This window comes from Pseudopodoces humilis, chromosome 8, assembly GCF_049639895.1.
Source record: "Pseudopodoces humilis isolate 2021_Gansu_Grassland_sample_001 chromosome 8, ASM4963989v1, whole genome shotgun sequence".
Lineage (NCBI taxonomy): Eukaryota > Metazoa > Chordata > Aves > Passeriformes > Paridae > Pseudopodoces > Pseudopodoces humilis.
The window spans coordinates 25,410,000-25,427,452 of record NC_142207.1 but is presented as its reverse complement, the minus strand read 5'-3'; the positions used below and the strand labels follow the sequence as shown (position 1 = coordinate 25,427,452).

Sequence of the window (17,453 nt, the reverse complement as noted above, 5' to 3'; positions counted from 1 at the left end):
GGTAACCTTGAGGGAAAAGCTAGAAATAAAAAAGTATTGGTTAATCAACACTTTCAAAAGAACACCAGTTCTTCCAGCCTGAAAGGAAGGAGCACTGGGAAAACTTGAAAAGAGAGAACATTTATACAAAAAGCTCAGCCTAGAATCTGTTTACTCTTCTAGTGATTTGCTCAATTCCCCATGCTAATACAACTCTTAAGTCCTGCTTAAATGAGATCTTCCTACTTGCCCATTTTCCTTCCTCCTCAGGCCCTCATTTTTCTGTTCCCCACATGCCATTTCATTGCTATTTGATTGTATGTTATCATGCAGGGCTCTACACCCTCTGGAAAACTTTAGAAAAATATAATTCAACGTTTCTTTTTCCATTATGGGGCTTCTTGAGTCATTAACTGAATCAGCTCAGGCTGTGTAGGCGTCTGTGGGAATTGAAGCTGGTGGTCTCAGTTCAGTTCTGAATGGAGATGATTTAGGAATCTAGCCTGTCACAGAATCTAGCCTGCTGTTTGTCATCAGTTAGGCTCCTTCGGGCCAAGTCTCAGCAATACTGTCACAAGTGGAACAGGCCACAGAAGGCAACTCCCTTAGAAAGCGGTCCTCAGAAAAGGCCTGCAAGGTGGCGGGCAGAATGGGAGAAACATGCATTGCTCTGTGTTGTGGAAAGCTGTTTCCTTAAAGGGAAGATTTCAGGCACAATTTACCTTGCATTTTAAAAGGGAAAAAATATTCTGGAGAAAGGTAGTCAAGAAAGTTAGGGGAAAACTGTAATTAAATATGAGAAAATATTTCTTCTGTGTGAGAGGCCATTTTTAAAGCCCATGTGTCAAATGATGGCTGTGAGCACCAAGCCAGTCATGGCCAAAAGATGATATTAGCAATGATGCTGGAAACAGTCGGATGCCAAGAAAAGCTGTTATCTGTTGGATCTGAGAGCACTGCCAGCTAAAAGGCTAATTTATGGGACCAGAAAAAAAGATAAAATTCTAATCAGATAAGGGCTGATTTAAGTACCATGTTTGTATGAACTCACATGGAGGGAGAGCAGGAGAGAATTAGTATTTCCAGAGATTAAAGAGTTTCAGTGTACATCTGTTTTAAAATAGGAGCAGGGATGGGAGGGATTGTGCCAGGGTGGACAAGGAGGGCAGGAGAACAGATAAGGTTCTCTGGTGTCCCACCACAGACGTACACATGCCTTTTGCAGGAAAGCTCTCCAAACCTGCCCAAGGCAGCTCACCTCTCCAAAGCTGAGCTCAGCATATCTTATGGCCTAGCACCTACTTCCCACCACCACAGGTGCTCGATGCCAGCCCTCCTGCATTGGCTTACCAGCAACAGCACCACCTCTGGCAGAGACCTCCACACCAGGCCAAGAGCTATTGCTTTGGAGAGAACACCCAGCCCTGATTGCTGGAACCTGGACACATTCTTCCAAGGCAAAAGACAACTGTCAAGAAAAATTTTGCTGTTTCTTTCTAGCCTTTGTCTGGTTTAAGTGCAGGCACCAGGTGCTGTCTCCTGCCAGGTCACTGAGGAGAGCTCAATCACCCTTGGGCAGAGCTCTATCACATGGCATCTCTCTCTACACAACAGGCATTTACAGATTATCTGTAGTCCCTCTTGGAGCCTTTCTGGCTGAACAAAATGAGCCTCTCAGCAGGAGGTGCCTTTCCCAAACAGTATATCAAACTTGCAGCAATTTCCAAATCTTAGCATTGCCTGCCTTGAGCCACTCTGGCACAGGACAGCCTGGCCTGGAGAGCACCCAGGATGCACTCCTACCATCCCTGTGCTCCTGCTCCCCACTTTCTGCAGGGGTCCATGGGCTCTGGGGTTGAAAGTGATGCACCAGGTGATGGGTGCTTTGTGAGCTCTGCTCCCTACAGTCTTTCATTCCCAATAATGTCTGTGGCTGTGCCTGCTGGGACAAAAAAGCAGAGTGTGTAGGAGGAAGAAAAACAAATTGCTGGTTTTGGGGAAATCAGCAGCACATGGTTGTTTCCCCACTGTGGAAGGGACTCGAGGGCAGCCAGCTACATGCTCACCCCCCTCTCCTGCTGCTACAACATCTCTCTTGGCCGGTGCTATCCGGCCCAATGAAGGGAGTGTGGGAGGCACACTGCTGCTCTGTTGCCAAACAAGTGCCCATGAGGGTCTGAAACATTAAACACAGCCAATGCCAGGAAAACGGGGTCAGAAATTGCCATTTCTCAGTCTTGGCATAGAGAGACAGAGCTCCGGCTCCGCTCTCATCCTTGGTTTTCTCTCTTTGCTCATTCCCAGTCCTTTTCTCTCCACAGCAATAGTGTGACTCCAACACACATCATTTTGTTTTGACACAGCAGAGCAGCCGCCGTGGCCTCGCCTTGACACTGCTCTGCTTGGCGGCTGCGCAGCGCTGCTCCTCTGGCTGGGAGCCCCGGGGGCTGGGGGTGACACCTCCCACCCTCGGCAAATGGAGAAGCACTTCTCAAAGCAGCAGCACAGGCTCCAGGCAGAAACACTCCCTCTGCATCCCCCATTGCTCTATTTCCAGCTGAAAATCCACCTCACTTCTCTCTTTCCCACTCCTCCAGAAACACAGGACTACTTTAGTTTACAGAAGGGATAAATCCCTGCCAAATTTCAAATTAAAACAGTGCTTTGGCTACAACTGAGCATTAAAGAAAGCAAACAAGCTGCCACTCCCTGGCCTGGCCTCCCTCTTCAGTGCAGGAGCCGCTGGACCTTATTCTCAGATTGCCTTGGGGCTGCCCTGGTGGTGGCCAACTGTGCACACCTCAGACCACCACAGAACCATTGTCAAACTGGGGGCACGGGTGAGCCTCTTGCACTCCTTGGGCTTCCCATATGAAGATAAAGTGGGAGTGTGTGGCTGGGCAGGTGAATACCCCCCACCAAAAGCGCTTGGAGACATGAAGCCAGGCTGGGTGCTTGGTGTGGAGGTGGCCATGAGCAGCAGCTATTTCCAGCCCTGGTGCTGCCCTCCAACATGTGGCACCTGGCCCTGCTGCACACATGGCAGATGGCCAAGGTGGCTGCTTGCCAAACCTTCTCTGCAGCAGACATCCCCTGTTGCAGCCTGACCCCTTCTCCAGCCCTGCTTTTGCACCTCTCCTCAGCAGCGGCACCAGGCCAGGGAAACAGTGGTGGTGGCATGTGTGTGTACGATGTGACTGTGGCATTACACAGTGTAATCCTCTCCCTCTCTCTCAGCTCTGCACAAGCTGGGTAAGGAGCTGACACACAGGTTCTGTGCTCCGTGATGAGCTCACCTATCTCAAACCCAGCATCTCCTCAGCACAAGGGCAGCACTGTCCCCCACCACTGCCACACAAGGGCTTGGAGCTGGGGCAGAAGCTGGCAGCTCTGTGGCATCCTGGTATGTTTATCACCCTCCCCTTGTTGCTGTTTGTTTTTACAGTGCAGTGGCTAATGACACGATTCCTCAAACTGGCAGTCACGCCTGCAGTCTCTGCTAGGAGCCGCCAAAGCCACTGATGGAGGAACTGTGGCGGAAAGCCAAGCGGCTGTCCAAGCTTGCCTCGGGGCCTCGCCTGCTGTCTGCACGCCTCACTCTGCCGCCCTGACACCGGTAAGTGGGGGCTGGCCCTGGTAAAGTCAGTAGGTTTTCACAGGGTTTCTAGAGGAACAAAAATCCAAACATAGCCCCATGCACAGCCTGGTTTCTACCTTGCTCCCTTGCACGTGGCAGCAGAGGCATTTCCATCAGGCCAGGAAAAGCCAACCTTGCCCCCACAGCCCAGAGGGGGAGCAAGCAGCTCTGGGGTCCCTGTGCCAAGTGTCATCCTGCAGGTGCCTGCCCTGGCAGGAGACTGACCCAACTGCGCAGCCGGTCCCTCGGCTGTGAATGAGCTTTGCAGCCTGCTCCTGTCCGATCAGCCATCTCGGGCACGCTGACATTGCCAAGGCATAGCACAGCCCTTCCCACAGCGCCCTTTGCTTTTCCAGGTCAGTGCTCCCTCTCCCACATCCCCATTAGGCACTGGCTTTGCCCCAGTGCTTACAAAGACTGAGCATGGACCCCCTTCTGCTCCTTCAACACAACACCAACTGTAGAGATAAGATAAAAAGATTGACACTATCACAGCACGTACCACCAGGGAGCCACGCCCAAAGCCTCCTCATGACACACAGGACACAATGCTGTTCCCTGAAAAACAGAGCCCCCACTGCTCCCCCAAAAAGTTTTCCTTTTTTTTTTAGTAGACGCTTAAATGCTTGAAGTTACTTGCAGAAGAGTTTGCATGAAAATCACACTAAGCTGTATTTATTTCCTTAAACAAAGCACGCTAATTTTAGCTGCTTTCTTCCCTAGGATGTGCTGCAGCCTGAGCAGCACCCAACTCTCCGGCCAATCTGTCTGTGGCGCACGTACAGAATAATTAATCCTGAACGATTTCTCCCTTTTCGTCTGTTTACTTAACAGAATTTTTTTCTTCCTTGTTGGGAAGCCATCAGTCAGTCTCTCCCTCCCTGTTTTTCACATGTGCATATTTGTTTTGAATTTTGCTTGAACAGTCGCTGAAGTGTACAAAATGCAAATTGCAAGTGTAATTTGCTTTGCTGTACAATTACAGAAAAAAAAAGCCCTCTCCCAAAAAAGCAGCATGGGTCCTCAGCTTTGCTTGTGTTTGAATAGCCAGTGTGAGGGATCACATTTGAATTATTTTTTTGTTGATGGCCTGAATTCCTAGTAAAGTCAGGAAGTTTCATCACGAAGCTGAGCTTTATGCCAGGGTAAAGAATATGAGAGAAGGAAAATAAATGAAGGAGGGAAGGAAAAACCTCTCAGACTGGCAGCAAAATATATTTCATATGAAATGTGATGCTGCTGACTCTGCTGAAGGGGTGAAAGGTGCACCTAGGGGAGATGGGAAGCAGAACTGCTGTAGCAGAGGTCTCTCTAATCAGTTGGGAGCACTCAGGTGGAGGGAAAGCAGGGGACATACACCTGTCCAAACACTTGGTGCTGTGGCAGCCAGGCTAGTCCTGGACAGGGCCCCTGCACGGTCTGACACGCAGAAGCAGGGACTGTACAGAAGAGGAAAGCATTGCTGTTTTCATTATTAATTTTGGTAATGGCTTACCCGTTTTTTGCTGAGCTCAGGGACAGAGTGTGGCTCAGCTGAGCTGGCAGCCAGGCCAGCCCCAGGGGCCCTGAAAAGTCAGATGTCCTGTCTCCAGGGGCCCCAGCTGGAGAAATTCTGCATAATCACACTGAGCAATTTAGCACTTAGGCAACGCTGGTGAAATCCCCAAACAATCCCAAGAGTCAGTCCAGCCTCCCAAAACTCCCATAAGGACTGGTACAAATGTAATGTATCTAAAAGCTGCTATTAATGGCCCAATCCTGAGTGCAGCGAGGCAGGGAGCACACAGCAGCTGTGCTGCTGGGAGCTGGGTCTGCACGCAGCAGGAACTGGAGCTTCACTTGGCTAAAAGGAATATCCCTGATGCTCCAAAGAGTTTTCAAACTCTGCTTTGCTTCAACCAACAGCATTCTCATTAGCAAAGAAAGAAGAAGAAAGAAAAACCCCAGATATTTGTATAAAAATATCATCATTTTATTACATTCCACACAATACATCTTCAAAGAATTTCAAATTCCACAAGATATTTTTCACACACAGGCAACTGGGCAACGCTGGGGATGTCAGGGCTCAAGGATTAGGGGAGAACTGGGAGTAAAAATCTCGAAGTGACCTTCTATTTTGTCTTTGGTGATTTTGGTTTGAAAGACAGGGTGCCACATTCTCCTCTCTGACACACCAATGCACACTTGCTAAGTCTGTGGGGGTGAACCTGGTCAAAGTGAGATCATTTGAGCTAGGCAGCCTGAATTGACTTTGGAAACGGGACAATATCATCTGCTGACATGGCTTGGGCTGACCTGAAAATGCGGTAAGCACATGCCAGTATTTCACATCTGTTTTAATTTGCAGCTGACTGAGGGGGATGGGATTCCACATCCCAAACCAGATGCACTGCAACACCAGTGCTGTGTGACGAGAAGGCTCACGGTGAAAGCACCCTGGCCCTGGAAGCCCCTCTCCAGGGACCTTTCAATGGCACTGTCTTACAGGTTGCAGGAGCTCCCTGGGTCCATTCTGGCCCTGTGGGACAGGCATGTCCCTGCTGCTCTCAAAAACCTCGTGGGAGCCAGGCCTGTGTGCAGTGGTGCCCGGAGCACCCACCACGCCTAATGTGCTCACCATGGCACATTGCCCTGGGCTGTTCTGCACTCCCTGCTTGTTTTAGATACTTGCTGCTGCAGCTGAGAGGATCCCACTGAAATCTGCTATGAAACCAGCATAGGGAACTGAAACTGGCTACATGAATTAAGGCAAGGAGGGGGATAGAGTGACACCCCCATCCCCTGGGGATAGGGCTATGCTGCAACAGGGACCAATACCACTTCAGCACAGTTTGTATTTCTACTTTTTCCCAGACCAAAAGGCAGCTCAAGACTGCAGGGAAGTTAACAGAGCTGCTAATCTTGTTTCATTTTATGCAATATTAATGGACAAAGGAGGGATGGGCACTAGCAAGTTTAGAAGGGGGGAGGGAATCTGATCACTCATCACAGATGGACACAAACAAGATGGAGAACCTTGCTCACTGGAGGTACTTTTTTGCCTGCAAACAGATTAGGGTTAACAATTCAAACCACTTTTGCATGTCATCATTCAGTAATTTATATAAGGCATTTCCACTACAAGACGCTGGGCCATTCAACAGTCGGAGGCATGTGGAGGCTCCTCCTTGCCTCCCCAGTTAAAGCAGCAGCAATAGCTGGGCCCCCCAGCTGCACTGGCCGGGCTTGGCTTGCTAGATGTTACTGGTGCTCTAAGGAAGCAGAACATTAGCAAACGCAAAACTGACATTCTAGAAAGCCAACGGGCAGTTTTTATGATTCAGCAGCTATGGATTGGGCAGAAGGGAAAAAAAAACCAACCCAGAAAGAGTAACTATACTGTCCCTTGAACATTTCTAGCAGAAAGACAAGGAGGAGCCCTCTCCCCCTTCCCCATGTAAAAGCAAAACCCAGAGCGAGGATACTTACTAAATAAATAAACCTTCAATTCTCAAGAAACTACAGTATTTAGCGTCCACTAAGAACTGCTGAAGTCTATGTGTTATCCTAAGGCTGGCTTTAACAGATACAAACAAAACATTCATTATGAGCTTCTCTGATATAAGGCAACTTTAAATAGATTCACTTGCAGGTGGGGGAAGAGGAGGACTTCCCCTCCCTCTTCCAAACAATGGCTGTGTTATCATGTTGGCTGCAGAAAGAATAAAATGGAGAGATCTTACTTTTTGCACGTCTATGGACCTCTCTAGGATTCTTCTAGCCATCTGAGGTGGACATTCCTATTGTCCAGCCTGGCCTCTTCTCAATTTGCACCCAAGACATTAACACTATCAAACAAGAAACCCAGCCAAAGCTAGATAAGGCAACAAAAAAAGCATTGCTCTCTTCCCCAAGTAAACAAATCAGGGCATTCACCACAAACATGTCCCAGACCTTCCAGGGAGGAGGTGGGAAGGAGGGAAAATTAACAACAACAACAAAAACAAAAATAAAAGCATTCCCTGTGCAAGTAGAAGCAACAACAAGCAAATTAAAAAGGGGCTGTTTCTAAATATACATTCAGTCAGTCAGGCACACACAGTCCCGTGCACACTCACACACGCAGGTTTAGCACACACGCGCACGAGCCTCACACACAAGCTTCCAGGCTCACCATCAGGTTCCCTTGCAGGTTGCCAACTGGGAGGAAGAAAAAAACCCAAAGCCCAAAGAGGCTGACCAACAAAAAAAATACTCCCCAAACAAACACAACAAAACAAAATAACCCCCCACCTGACACCCCAAGTATCCTTGAAAAGTAATAGAAAGGGAGCGTTCACTTCTGAAGTGAAGGGGCGGTGTGTCTCTTCTGGCGATCCAAGATGCAGCATTAGTTTAGAGTTTGTAAAAGATTCAGGGAGGGCTGGGGGATGGAGAAGGGGTGGAGATACCTAAGAGTTCACACGAATGCTAGGTAAGGAAAAAAGTGCAAAACTGAGGCAACGTATTTGAAGTCTTAGTTTCTGTCTGTCTGTCTGTTTTGTGTTTTGTTTGCTTTCTCGTTCCTGTTCGGCTCTCAGCAGCGCAAGCTGGGGTCTTGCTCTAGTTTTATGGTTAGGGTGGGCTCCACGGCCACAGGGGCCCCGTTGGCATAGTGGGAGGTTTTGTAGGTGATGGAGTGATCACTCTTCTTGGCCGCATAGCGGAACCGGTGGTAGTGGAGCACAAGGGCCAGCGCGACGGAGACCAGCACCACAACAGCACCTCCGGCGGCAATAACGTAATACCAGTAGGCTGGGATGGGCTGCACTGACACCGTGTCCACTGTGGGCTTGGTCCCTGGCAGGAGGGTTGCCCCTGGGGAGGAGACACAGAACAGGGTTGCTAGGTGGGAGGCATGCAGACGCACAAAAAGAAACACACATGCTTTCAAGAGTACAGCACGGAGCAACACGAGGTCCCACAGCCGCCTCCAGATACAGGGCGTGCTCCTTAGGGGAGGGCACAGCCTGGCATTTGCTGAGCCCGCATATTCAAGGGCCTTTCTCTTCCCTTTTAATTAATCAGGCTGCCTGTATCACAATACAAATTCCATATGCACTGTTATTACTGTTATTTCTGGCATCAATGAATGTTTTTTTCCCTTCTTTATTTTGGCCATCTCCAGATCAGCCACCTGGTTTTGTCTCTACATGGCAGATGTTGTCAAGGAGTGGCAAAACACATCACGTTCGTAATTGGAAGAAAAACATAATCTCAGGTGGCCGAGGAAGTTACCACAGGAGACTGGGAAAGAGATTACAGGGAGCAGCATTTACTGAGCAATTTTTACTGAGAAGACAGAGAAGTAGTTCTCTGTCCGAAAGTGCTCTGCACACAGGTCTAGTCTCACTAGGTACCCCATTCACACACCTGCACAGATTTCCTTACTATTTCTTGAAGTGAGAAAGGATGGTTGTAATTATTTACAGGGCATGGGCTGCAAAATTCAATCCAATATTCAGACAAGAAACTCATGCTCTCTGCAGCTTCAGCAAGCCAGGACTATGAATTCATGCTGATAAAGCAATGCACCTCGGGAGGGCTGGAAAAACGCCTGCCTCCCTTGAACTCACGGGCAGGCAGTGCCCGGACTCAGCGATGGCCACCCCTTTCTCCTGTTGCAGCTGGCGGCGTGCTGCAGGGCACGGCTGCCGGGCTGCTGTCCCTGGGCAGGTCACACCAGGACAGCCCTGCTCACATCTGCTGCTCAGGCTGGCCCGCAGAGCCTGTGCACACCCGCGCCTCCGGCAGCGCCGGGGTCTGTGCACGCCCACGGCTGGACCGCTCTGCGCTACTGCTCCTGCACACACTGCTCTCACCTCCCCAGCAACACTCGTGGGGGAGAGCTGTAAATAACTAGTGAGGGATGTATTTTTGCACCACGTTTATTTACTGGTTACTTCAAGGGGGCCGGAGTCCTCAGGGAAACTCTCAGGAGGGTTTGCTTTGCTGCTGGACACACTGACCCCCCTCCTGTGCTCACCCTCTCCTCCTGGCCCTGGCTGGCTAGTGGGGGGCAGCCCCCGACTTGGTGCTGGCAAGCAGAACTTTGGAGGCTCCCAGGTTTGGTGTCAGCACATTGTTGAGTTCTGTGCTAACTAAACTCCAGCTTGGTTTCTTGAGCAGACTTGGAGGACGCCAAGGGGAAAATACAGAACAGTGCAGGATGCACTTAGCTTTGCCAGCAGCAGGGGCATCTTGCAGCACAGCCTCTGCTCTCCCCTACAAACACTCCCTAACAGCAGAGTCACTGGCTGGGAATCTGGGATGGCAATGGCTTTGATGCTAGTGACACAGGAGATGAGGCAAAATGATGGTTCCTCTGACACAAGGCTTTTCTCCCATCCCCATTCCCCAAAACCTGGGCCTCAAAACCTGGGCACAGGGACTAAAACCAAGAATGAACACTGCACCCAGATGAATAGCTACAACAACAACAAAAAACCACCTCAAAAGCTAGAAAAAAGCCACACAAGCAAGACAAATCCTGCTTTTACAGAGCAGGAGGCTAGGAACCACCCACGTTTGTCATTGTAGGCAAGAAATTCGGATGTCTGAGGAGAAGCCTAACTGCCAGATATGCTGCTCTCAACCTGTCTCACCCCAGCTGCTCCTCACCATCAGGAGTGGGGGTGGCCCTGTCCCTCCCGCCCCCCAACAGTGCCCACAGAAGGGGGATACAGGCTGGGCTGTGTGTTGAGGATGGCGAAGGAAGGGAGCAGGCAGCTCTCTGACCTCCTTCCCCGACTCTGCTGGCCATGCTGGTATGGGGGAATGAGAGCAGCACATCCCTCTGCCCCCCTCGAGCAGTTGCTGCCCCTTACCCTGCTGCACGGGGGTGGCAGTGTGTGGGACATCCCATGGGGGCTGCTGCCAGCTCCCTGTGAGGCTGAGCATGTTCAGTGCTGCCTTGAGCCCCACTGATAACCCCCCACTGTCTCCCTCCGCAGATGCAGCTGGCTGAGCTGGCCCAGACCTGAATGTGGCCCACCACCATCCCCGATGGATCAGCAACACCTCTCCTGTGCCTGACAGCACGGGGATGCAGGGCTGACCCCCACGGGTATTGTGGGGCTGCTCACTGTGTAGAGGCCACTTGTGTTTACACTCGGTGACAGTCTCTGCTTACACAGCACCTCGTTCCAGTGAGAGATTTACAGACAAACAGCTTCTCACAGCACTGATATGCACCAGGTCCCCTGGTGGGAGTGGGGGTGAGGAGAGGGGCAGGTGTCAGGGGTGACAACAGCTCCCGTGTCTCAAGAGAGCGGGAAGAAGGCTTTCTCCTGGCAGCTGAACATTGCCCAGTGGAGGGCTGAGCGTACAAAGGGTGGGTCTGGCCAGAGAGGAACACGTGCCATAGTGCCCAGCCCTTTCCCCTTCCCCATGCACCTCTGCTCTCTGCCAGCCCGGGGATGGAGGGAAGCAGTATGATGTACTGCAGATGATCCTGCTTGTGGGAAAGATCCCAGGGGGAACTCAAGCTGGCTGCAGCTTCAGGACAGCCCCTGCTTGGCCCTGACCCGCTCCAGATGTCCCAGCCAGGGCTCCCAGCATGAGGGGTGGTGCAGAGCCCTTCCTCAGCCCCCGTTTCCGCACTGCATGGTCTTGCTGAGGAGATAGCAGAAGTCTGGAGAGTTCATTTAGCAACTGAAGTCATTAAGGAATCACACTCAGTTGTCTCTAAGCCCTAACGAAGCCAATTCCCAACATTAATGATTGTTCTTCCTTACACTGCCAGCCACTAAATATAGCTGCCCATCCACTCAGCACACAGAGCTGATGTTATCTGCTCTGTTTTTACTGGCTCTGCTGCTCTCTGGAAGTTTTCTGTTATATCAGTGGAAAAGTTCACTGCTCAGGGAGATGGAAAAAAAAAATCCATCTTCTTAACTTAATAATTTTTCCACTCCCCTTTGCCTTCTGCCACACACATACTTGCCCTTCCTCATTTATTCACTAGTGCTCTCATCTTAATAAAGAACTGCCTCCTGCTGTTGCTGTCAAGTTTGTGGCTGCTGTGTTTATGGCACAGCTTGGAACACCAGTCAGTGGAAACCTGATTTAATCCCTACAGGGTGGATATTTTATGTTGTTGTGCTGCTGGTGTCCACACCTCCAACCTGGCCAGGTACTGCCCCTCTGTCTTTTCAACAGGGAACACTCTATAGGGACTAGTTTTGGAGTTTTGCAGTGAGAATCAAAACCCAAAGAAAGAAAAGCAATAGTCATCTGGGGAAAAAAAAGGAGAAAATCCTTTCCAGAAAGCTGCCTAGAGGGCTGCCTGCCTTGCTCTGCCACTGCTGTGTCACAGCTCATATTCCTTCCCAAAATCACTGACATTAACTGCTGTGGACAAGCAACACAGCTGGACTTTTCATAGATGACACAGATGAAAGCAAGTATTACACTCATCTAATCTGAATGCCACAAAACCAGTGTCAGTCTCAATCCCATAACTGCTACCTGTCGTTGCTCCAGGGAGATATCTCTATCTAGATTTCAGGATACCCACAGGGAGAGAATCCACCAGTCCCAAAGGCAAATTCTCCCCATGGTTTTTCTCCATGGTTTTTCTCCATGCATTCTTTGGAATATATCTCTTATTTTCAGCCTGGTATTTATCTAATTCCTTGCTTCCAGACACTTGTTGTACCCTTTAAAGGTGGAAATGCATCAATGCTCAAATGCAGTACAGTTGAAGCACACTTTCCTGGTCCTGTAAGGCCCCGACCCACTATGTGAAACATATTCCACCTACACAAATTCTCTTATTATTTGCTTTGTGATCCTGGAGCCTGTAAGGTACATATTTTCAGCTTTACTCCCAAGCCAGGAGAGGAAGGATTTGCTATTATTTTTAATGGCATCTGACTTTTTCAGCTCATCATGTAATTGCAGGAGTGGGGGCTGTAGAACATCTCGGTAATTCGTGCATAGTTTTTTCTCTCCAGCTCCATTTTTTTCTCCAGCCAGAGACTTCTTTCCCTCATTTTACCCTCTCCTTCTGTTGGGCATGTCTGTCTCTCCCTCATTTTAATTATTATCATGTAATTGCCTCCAGTCTTCACTTCTTCATCCTTTCCCTCTGCACTTTGCCCTTTCCCAGGTCACTCCATCCCTCTGCACCTGTCATCCAGGGAAACCTTTTTAACCTTTTGCTGCAATTGTAATTGCTCCCCTGTTATGACCAATGCTAGGATGTCCTTGAGGGAGCTAGGAATGGGCAGGAGCCATTGGAACAAGCTGGCAAGTTCCAGTGGAAAGGGGAGGTGTGCCTGTAACAGCATCTGCCTGTGCTGCTCAGGGACCTCACTGTTTCTTCCCAGCCAGTGTGCCCTGGGGAACACAATGGGGAAGTGGAGGCACTCAGGCAGCAGGGCATGGGCAAAGGGGAAAGACAATCAATACGAATTAGCAGGACTTTAGGACAGACTTTAAAATAGAATGTGAGGACCCAGAGAGAGGTTCAAACTGTAACAAGTCCCAAAAGACAAGGACGGTGTTTTCAAAATAGATACCGGCCCAGGCCTAGGAGAATGTAGAGCAATGTTGGAAGTCATGAATGGTTGTGAGGCTTTAACTGTCACCTGAGAATATCACAGCAGCTTTTCAGTAACACCACAAGCCTGAATATCAGATAAATAAGCAGCCTATAAACAAGCAGAACTAAATTTCTAGTTGTTACAGTATGGATGTGGCTGTAAAACCACATGGTGTTAGACCCTGCACTTGTCCCTCATGCTGGTAACACTCCACAGCCTGAATCCCCAGGGACAGAGTTGTGCATGTGACTTCAGTCTCAGTGCTACTTTGCCTTCACTGCCACAGCTCCCAGTGCACACACACAGGAGAGACTGCTTTGCCCACATGGAAATACAGCTGCTTCTAGGGTTGGGCCCAGCCATATCTTACAGCTCACCAGCACAACAGGGGATGGAAAGAGTACAGATATCATGTCTCCGTCAAAGCAAAGGGCATGTTGACTGATTTGGCAAAACAACTCTCAAAATTAAGGGGAGCTCCAAGTTTGCTCTTCATCACAAAACAACCCCCAGACACATTCCTGAAGAGGCAGGCAGGAAAATAAAATCCAAATTTAAAAAACAGGTAAACCCCTCAGACTAAAGTGATGTCTGCAAAAGTAGATAGTTTTTCCCACCTCAGAGCAAGACAAACAGCACCACCCCTGAAAAGAGAGAGGCAGTTTCTAGGAGTTCCTCACCTTTTCTCCTACCCTGCAGGTTTGATCAGAGAAATGTTCGTTTCTATTCTCCAGGTTAGTATTAAAGCTGTTAAATACACCATTTTCACCTTGTTTTCCTTTTATTTGCTGTCACCTTCAGCACTTCTCATGGCAGTTTGCTCTCTCACTTATACCTCCCAGCTCCCTTCCCCTTCCAAGCAGACTGGTCCCACCCTCCTCTGCCAGCACTGAACACTGCCAGAGCATCTATGAACTAGAGAACCACCTTCCCCCACAATAATGTGAATTACTGCCACCAGATTTCACTTTTAAGTGGCTACTCTTTTTTTCTATTTACGTCAGTTGAAAACTACTCTTTACTCCTCAGCCTTCCTGTTTTGGGCTTAGCTGCTCTTCAGGAGCTAAGTGCTTCTCATGATGGCAGGTTTCCTAGCGCTATTCAGTCCCAAGACAGGGGACTTGCCTGCTTGCCTGTTCCCTGTCACCTAGCAGAAGTCAGAGGATGCCATCTCCTGCTGCTGTGGTGGGGGAGGTTTAGTACACACTTGCCTTTTCAGTGCTCAGAACATTTGCTGTTTGTACAAGCACATACATTGCTTTCCTTCGATGTAAAAGCCCATGCCAGCAGAACAAAAACACCGAAAGAAGTGCAGTTTTACCTGGAAAGTAGGAGTTCTCACCTGGGAAAGCTGTGATGGGTTCTGCAGAGGAAAAGGAAAGCTCACATTAGAGAATGGAGTATTACACATCAAGCCCCCAGTTCACATGCCTGTTGATTTGCAGTGGCCAAGCGGGGCAGGCGTGTGGCTGTGCCCCACAGGAGCCACTCGCTGGGAACAGCATGGGGAGCCAGCCAACCTCAGCCAGGACCGCGAGAAACGCAGCCCCAGCTGGGGACCAAACAGACACCAAAAGCTTTGACTCAAACACATTTCAGAGAAAAATATGTCTGAGGGTCATCTGGATTCAGCCTGGCTGGCTTGAGTCATCCAGTGACAAAGCTTCACCTGGCCCAGTGATGAAACCCTGAAACCCCCTAAATTTCCAAAAGTGGTTTTGGTTTCTGGCTCAGCTTTGGCACTGTTACTCACACGGGAACTGTGTTAATTCTGGGCAGTGATGCCCTGCTCATCTCCATCTCACAGTGACAAGAAACAAAGGCAAGTGATATTTTTCCTTCTTTCAAGATACTTTGAAGATGTAATCTATTACAAATTACTGGATCTGAAAAGCAATAATCGGTACTTACTACTGATTACTTTCTTGCAGAAGTAATAGACTTCTGATTATTTTTAGATTACTTCTGCATTATGCCTGTGAGTCACAGAAGCAGACTCTGGCTCTACTGAGTGCTATGAAATCATCACTTGGGTTCAAAATGCGAATGACACATTTGTCAAAGGGAAGAATTATTGTGACTTATTAGCGTTCTTTCATGCTAAAAAGGAATCAGATTACTTCCAAGGATTGTATCTGAAAAAACAGTAGCCTGTGCTGGAGTCAGCTATTTTCATGGCTCTGAAAGAAAGAGAGCAGCACGGTATCACTACCATTTCATTATTAGTTTAGTGAAGTTGGAAATGACCCCTAAGTTATGTTAAAGTTTGCAGTGGGAGCCCTTTGCTGGAGGTGATCTGAAGCAAACAATACTTATGGGTTTTAAGAGCCACATTCAACTTCTTAGACTGGGTAAAAATTTTGTGTAGCAGTTAGGTGTGGGGTTTTGGGCTGAAAATGCTTGAAACTTTGTAATTTATTAATTCTTTTGTTTTAAACATTTTGTTATTAATGTTTTTTGCTTTGTTTTTTAAGCAAATTTTGTTAATTTGCTTAATATTAAGCTTTAGGTTCATGTGGCCCAAGATACAATAAGACTGGAGCTAGGTGAATTGCTGAACTCCAAAGAAGTTAGATAGGAAATACTATTAGTGTTAATCATGGGTCTTGCTTCTCTTTAATGCCATAGAAGGCAAGAGATTAAAACACCACTTTCAAGCCTTAAATACTAGGAATTTGACATCTGAAGTATTAGCTTCTTTGGCAGATGGGAGACCAGCAGAGTTCAAAGCATCAAAGAAACGGGGACTGATGGTGCTTAAGAGCCTCTCTGGGGCAGTCCTAGTCCTCTGTTTTATTATCAGTGCTGGTTCCTGTACCATCCTCATCCTCACCTGCCTGCATAGAGGGGAAAGGAATGTAACCAGCTCTTCCCAAGCACAGTTTGTCTGGTGCTTCCTCCCCTGAGAAACACCCCTTGGAAGAGAGCGTTTGTCCTGCTTGGGTGAGGAGGCACTGGAATCCTCCCTTGGTGGGGGTGAGGAGAGCAGCTTCACTGGATGAGCCCTTTTAAAGTACAGAAGGGAGAGAGGCTCTTCTCTGCTTTTTCCATGGGCTTCAGGATGGGTCAGACAGACACTTTCTAGTGAAATACGCTTCTCCCAGGTCATGTAGAAGAGCAGGACCTCACTGCTCTGGGCAGCTCTCAGCACAGATCTCACTAATTAAATACTGCTGGTCCCATGCTCAACTGGGATACCTCTAAATCCACACCCAAGCTAGACGGCAGCCAGAGCCACCAGTGCGACTGCCATCAGACAGATATGCCAGCTAGAAGAAAAGTGCAGGGCAATGGCTCCACCAGCAAACTGCTGAAAGATGCTTTTTTTCCTCTTTTTTTTTTTTTTTTCCCCAAGTCCTCTCTGTTTTTACCTGGCTTTTAGCCTGGTTTGGGAAATAGTGAATTCTAGGGCAAAAATTTCTTTTGTTATGCTGTTAACATTGCTGTAAAACCTCTCTGCTGTTTTTTTTTCTTATTAGAGAAGACTCCTTTTGAACCTGCCGGCCCCTCTAAGTGTGTAATACTGACTGACAGCTGGCTTCTTTTGTTCAGCACTTTCCTTTTAAATTTGGTGTATGTCCTTATCACATAGAATAGTCCTCAGCAACCCTCCACTGCTCTTTCAGCTTTGCGTGGCAGAGAAATGTGCTTCCTTCTCCTCACACCAACGCAGGCGGAGCCCCTGTCCCCCACAGGCTGTCGCCCTAATTTCTTTTGTGGGCAGTGAAAGTCCCAGCTGAGATCCAGAAACTTCTGGTAACTCAGCCAGGGGATGGGGGCCCACTGACAGCCTGCAAGCCAAGGCTCTCCAGCCTGAGCTGTCCCTCCCTCCCTGACCCCGGCGGGGAGCAGCACGTACCCATGCAGTTCTCCAGCGGGATGTCAGTGCCCAGCCGGATGTCATCCAGGGCCAGCTCTCCCGAGTGGCCATTGCGGATAAATCCCTCGAACACGATCTGTGGGAAATTGGGACAGAAATGTCAGTGCTAAGCTGGGAAGCAGAGTGGCTGATGCTCCCAAGAGAAAGGGTAGGAAATTTATCCTGGCTTTCCCTACAGACCTGTGGATCACCTGACACTAGTCCTGCTTCCTTCCCCTTTCCCAGGGAAAGCTCCTGTGCATGGACAGGTTCAACAAAGAGATCTTTGCCTGTCCTGGCCACTCTTGGCTTGCAATTTTTTCAGTCAAATGCTGCTCATAAGGAATAAAGACTCAGTGAACCCCCCCTAGCCCTTGCACAAATGGTGCAAATGGCATAACTGAGCTGC

At 48.8% G+C, this 17,453-nt stretch overlaps 2 protein-coding genes across 6 annotated transcripts in view; one reads left to right on the top strand and one right to left on the bottom strand.

Moving 5' to 3' along the window:
- INO80D (INO80 complex subunit D) overlaps positions 1-4,234 on the top strand; it is a 93,724-nt gene extending 89,490 nt beyond the window's left edge. Inside the window, exon 13 of the mRNA XM_014249318.2 lies at positions 3,425-4,234. The gene's annotated coding sequence lies outside the window, so the exon portion shown is untranslated. The remainder of the gene's footprint in view (positions 1-3,424) is intronic.
- The window catches only part of NRP2 (neuropilin 2), an 89,205-nt gene that overhangs the window by 6,079 nt on the left and 65,673 nt on the right, over positions 1-17,453 (bottom strand). For 3 of the 5 annotated variants that reach the window (XM_005519876.3, XM_005519877.3, XM_088058499.1), the window contains 2 exons: positions 17,045-17,141; positions 14,528-14,548 (listed from right to left, as the gene is read on the bottom strand). In XM_005519876.3, the coding sequence (XP_005519933.1) occupies positions 14,528-14,548; positions 17,045-17,141 (118 nt within the window). Of the gene's footprint in view, positions 1-5,564; positions 8,456-14,506; positions 14,549-17,044; positions 17,142-17,453 lie in introns of those variants that run through there. The other 2 variants (XM_014249321.2, XM_005519878.3) reach the window with 2 other exon arrangements.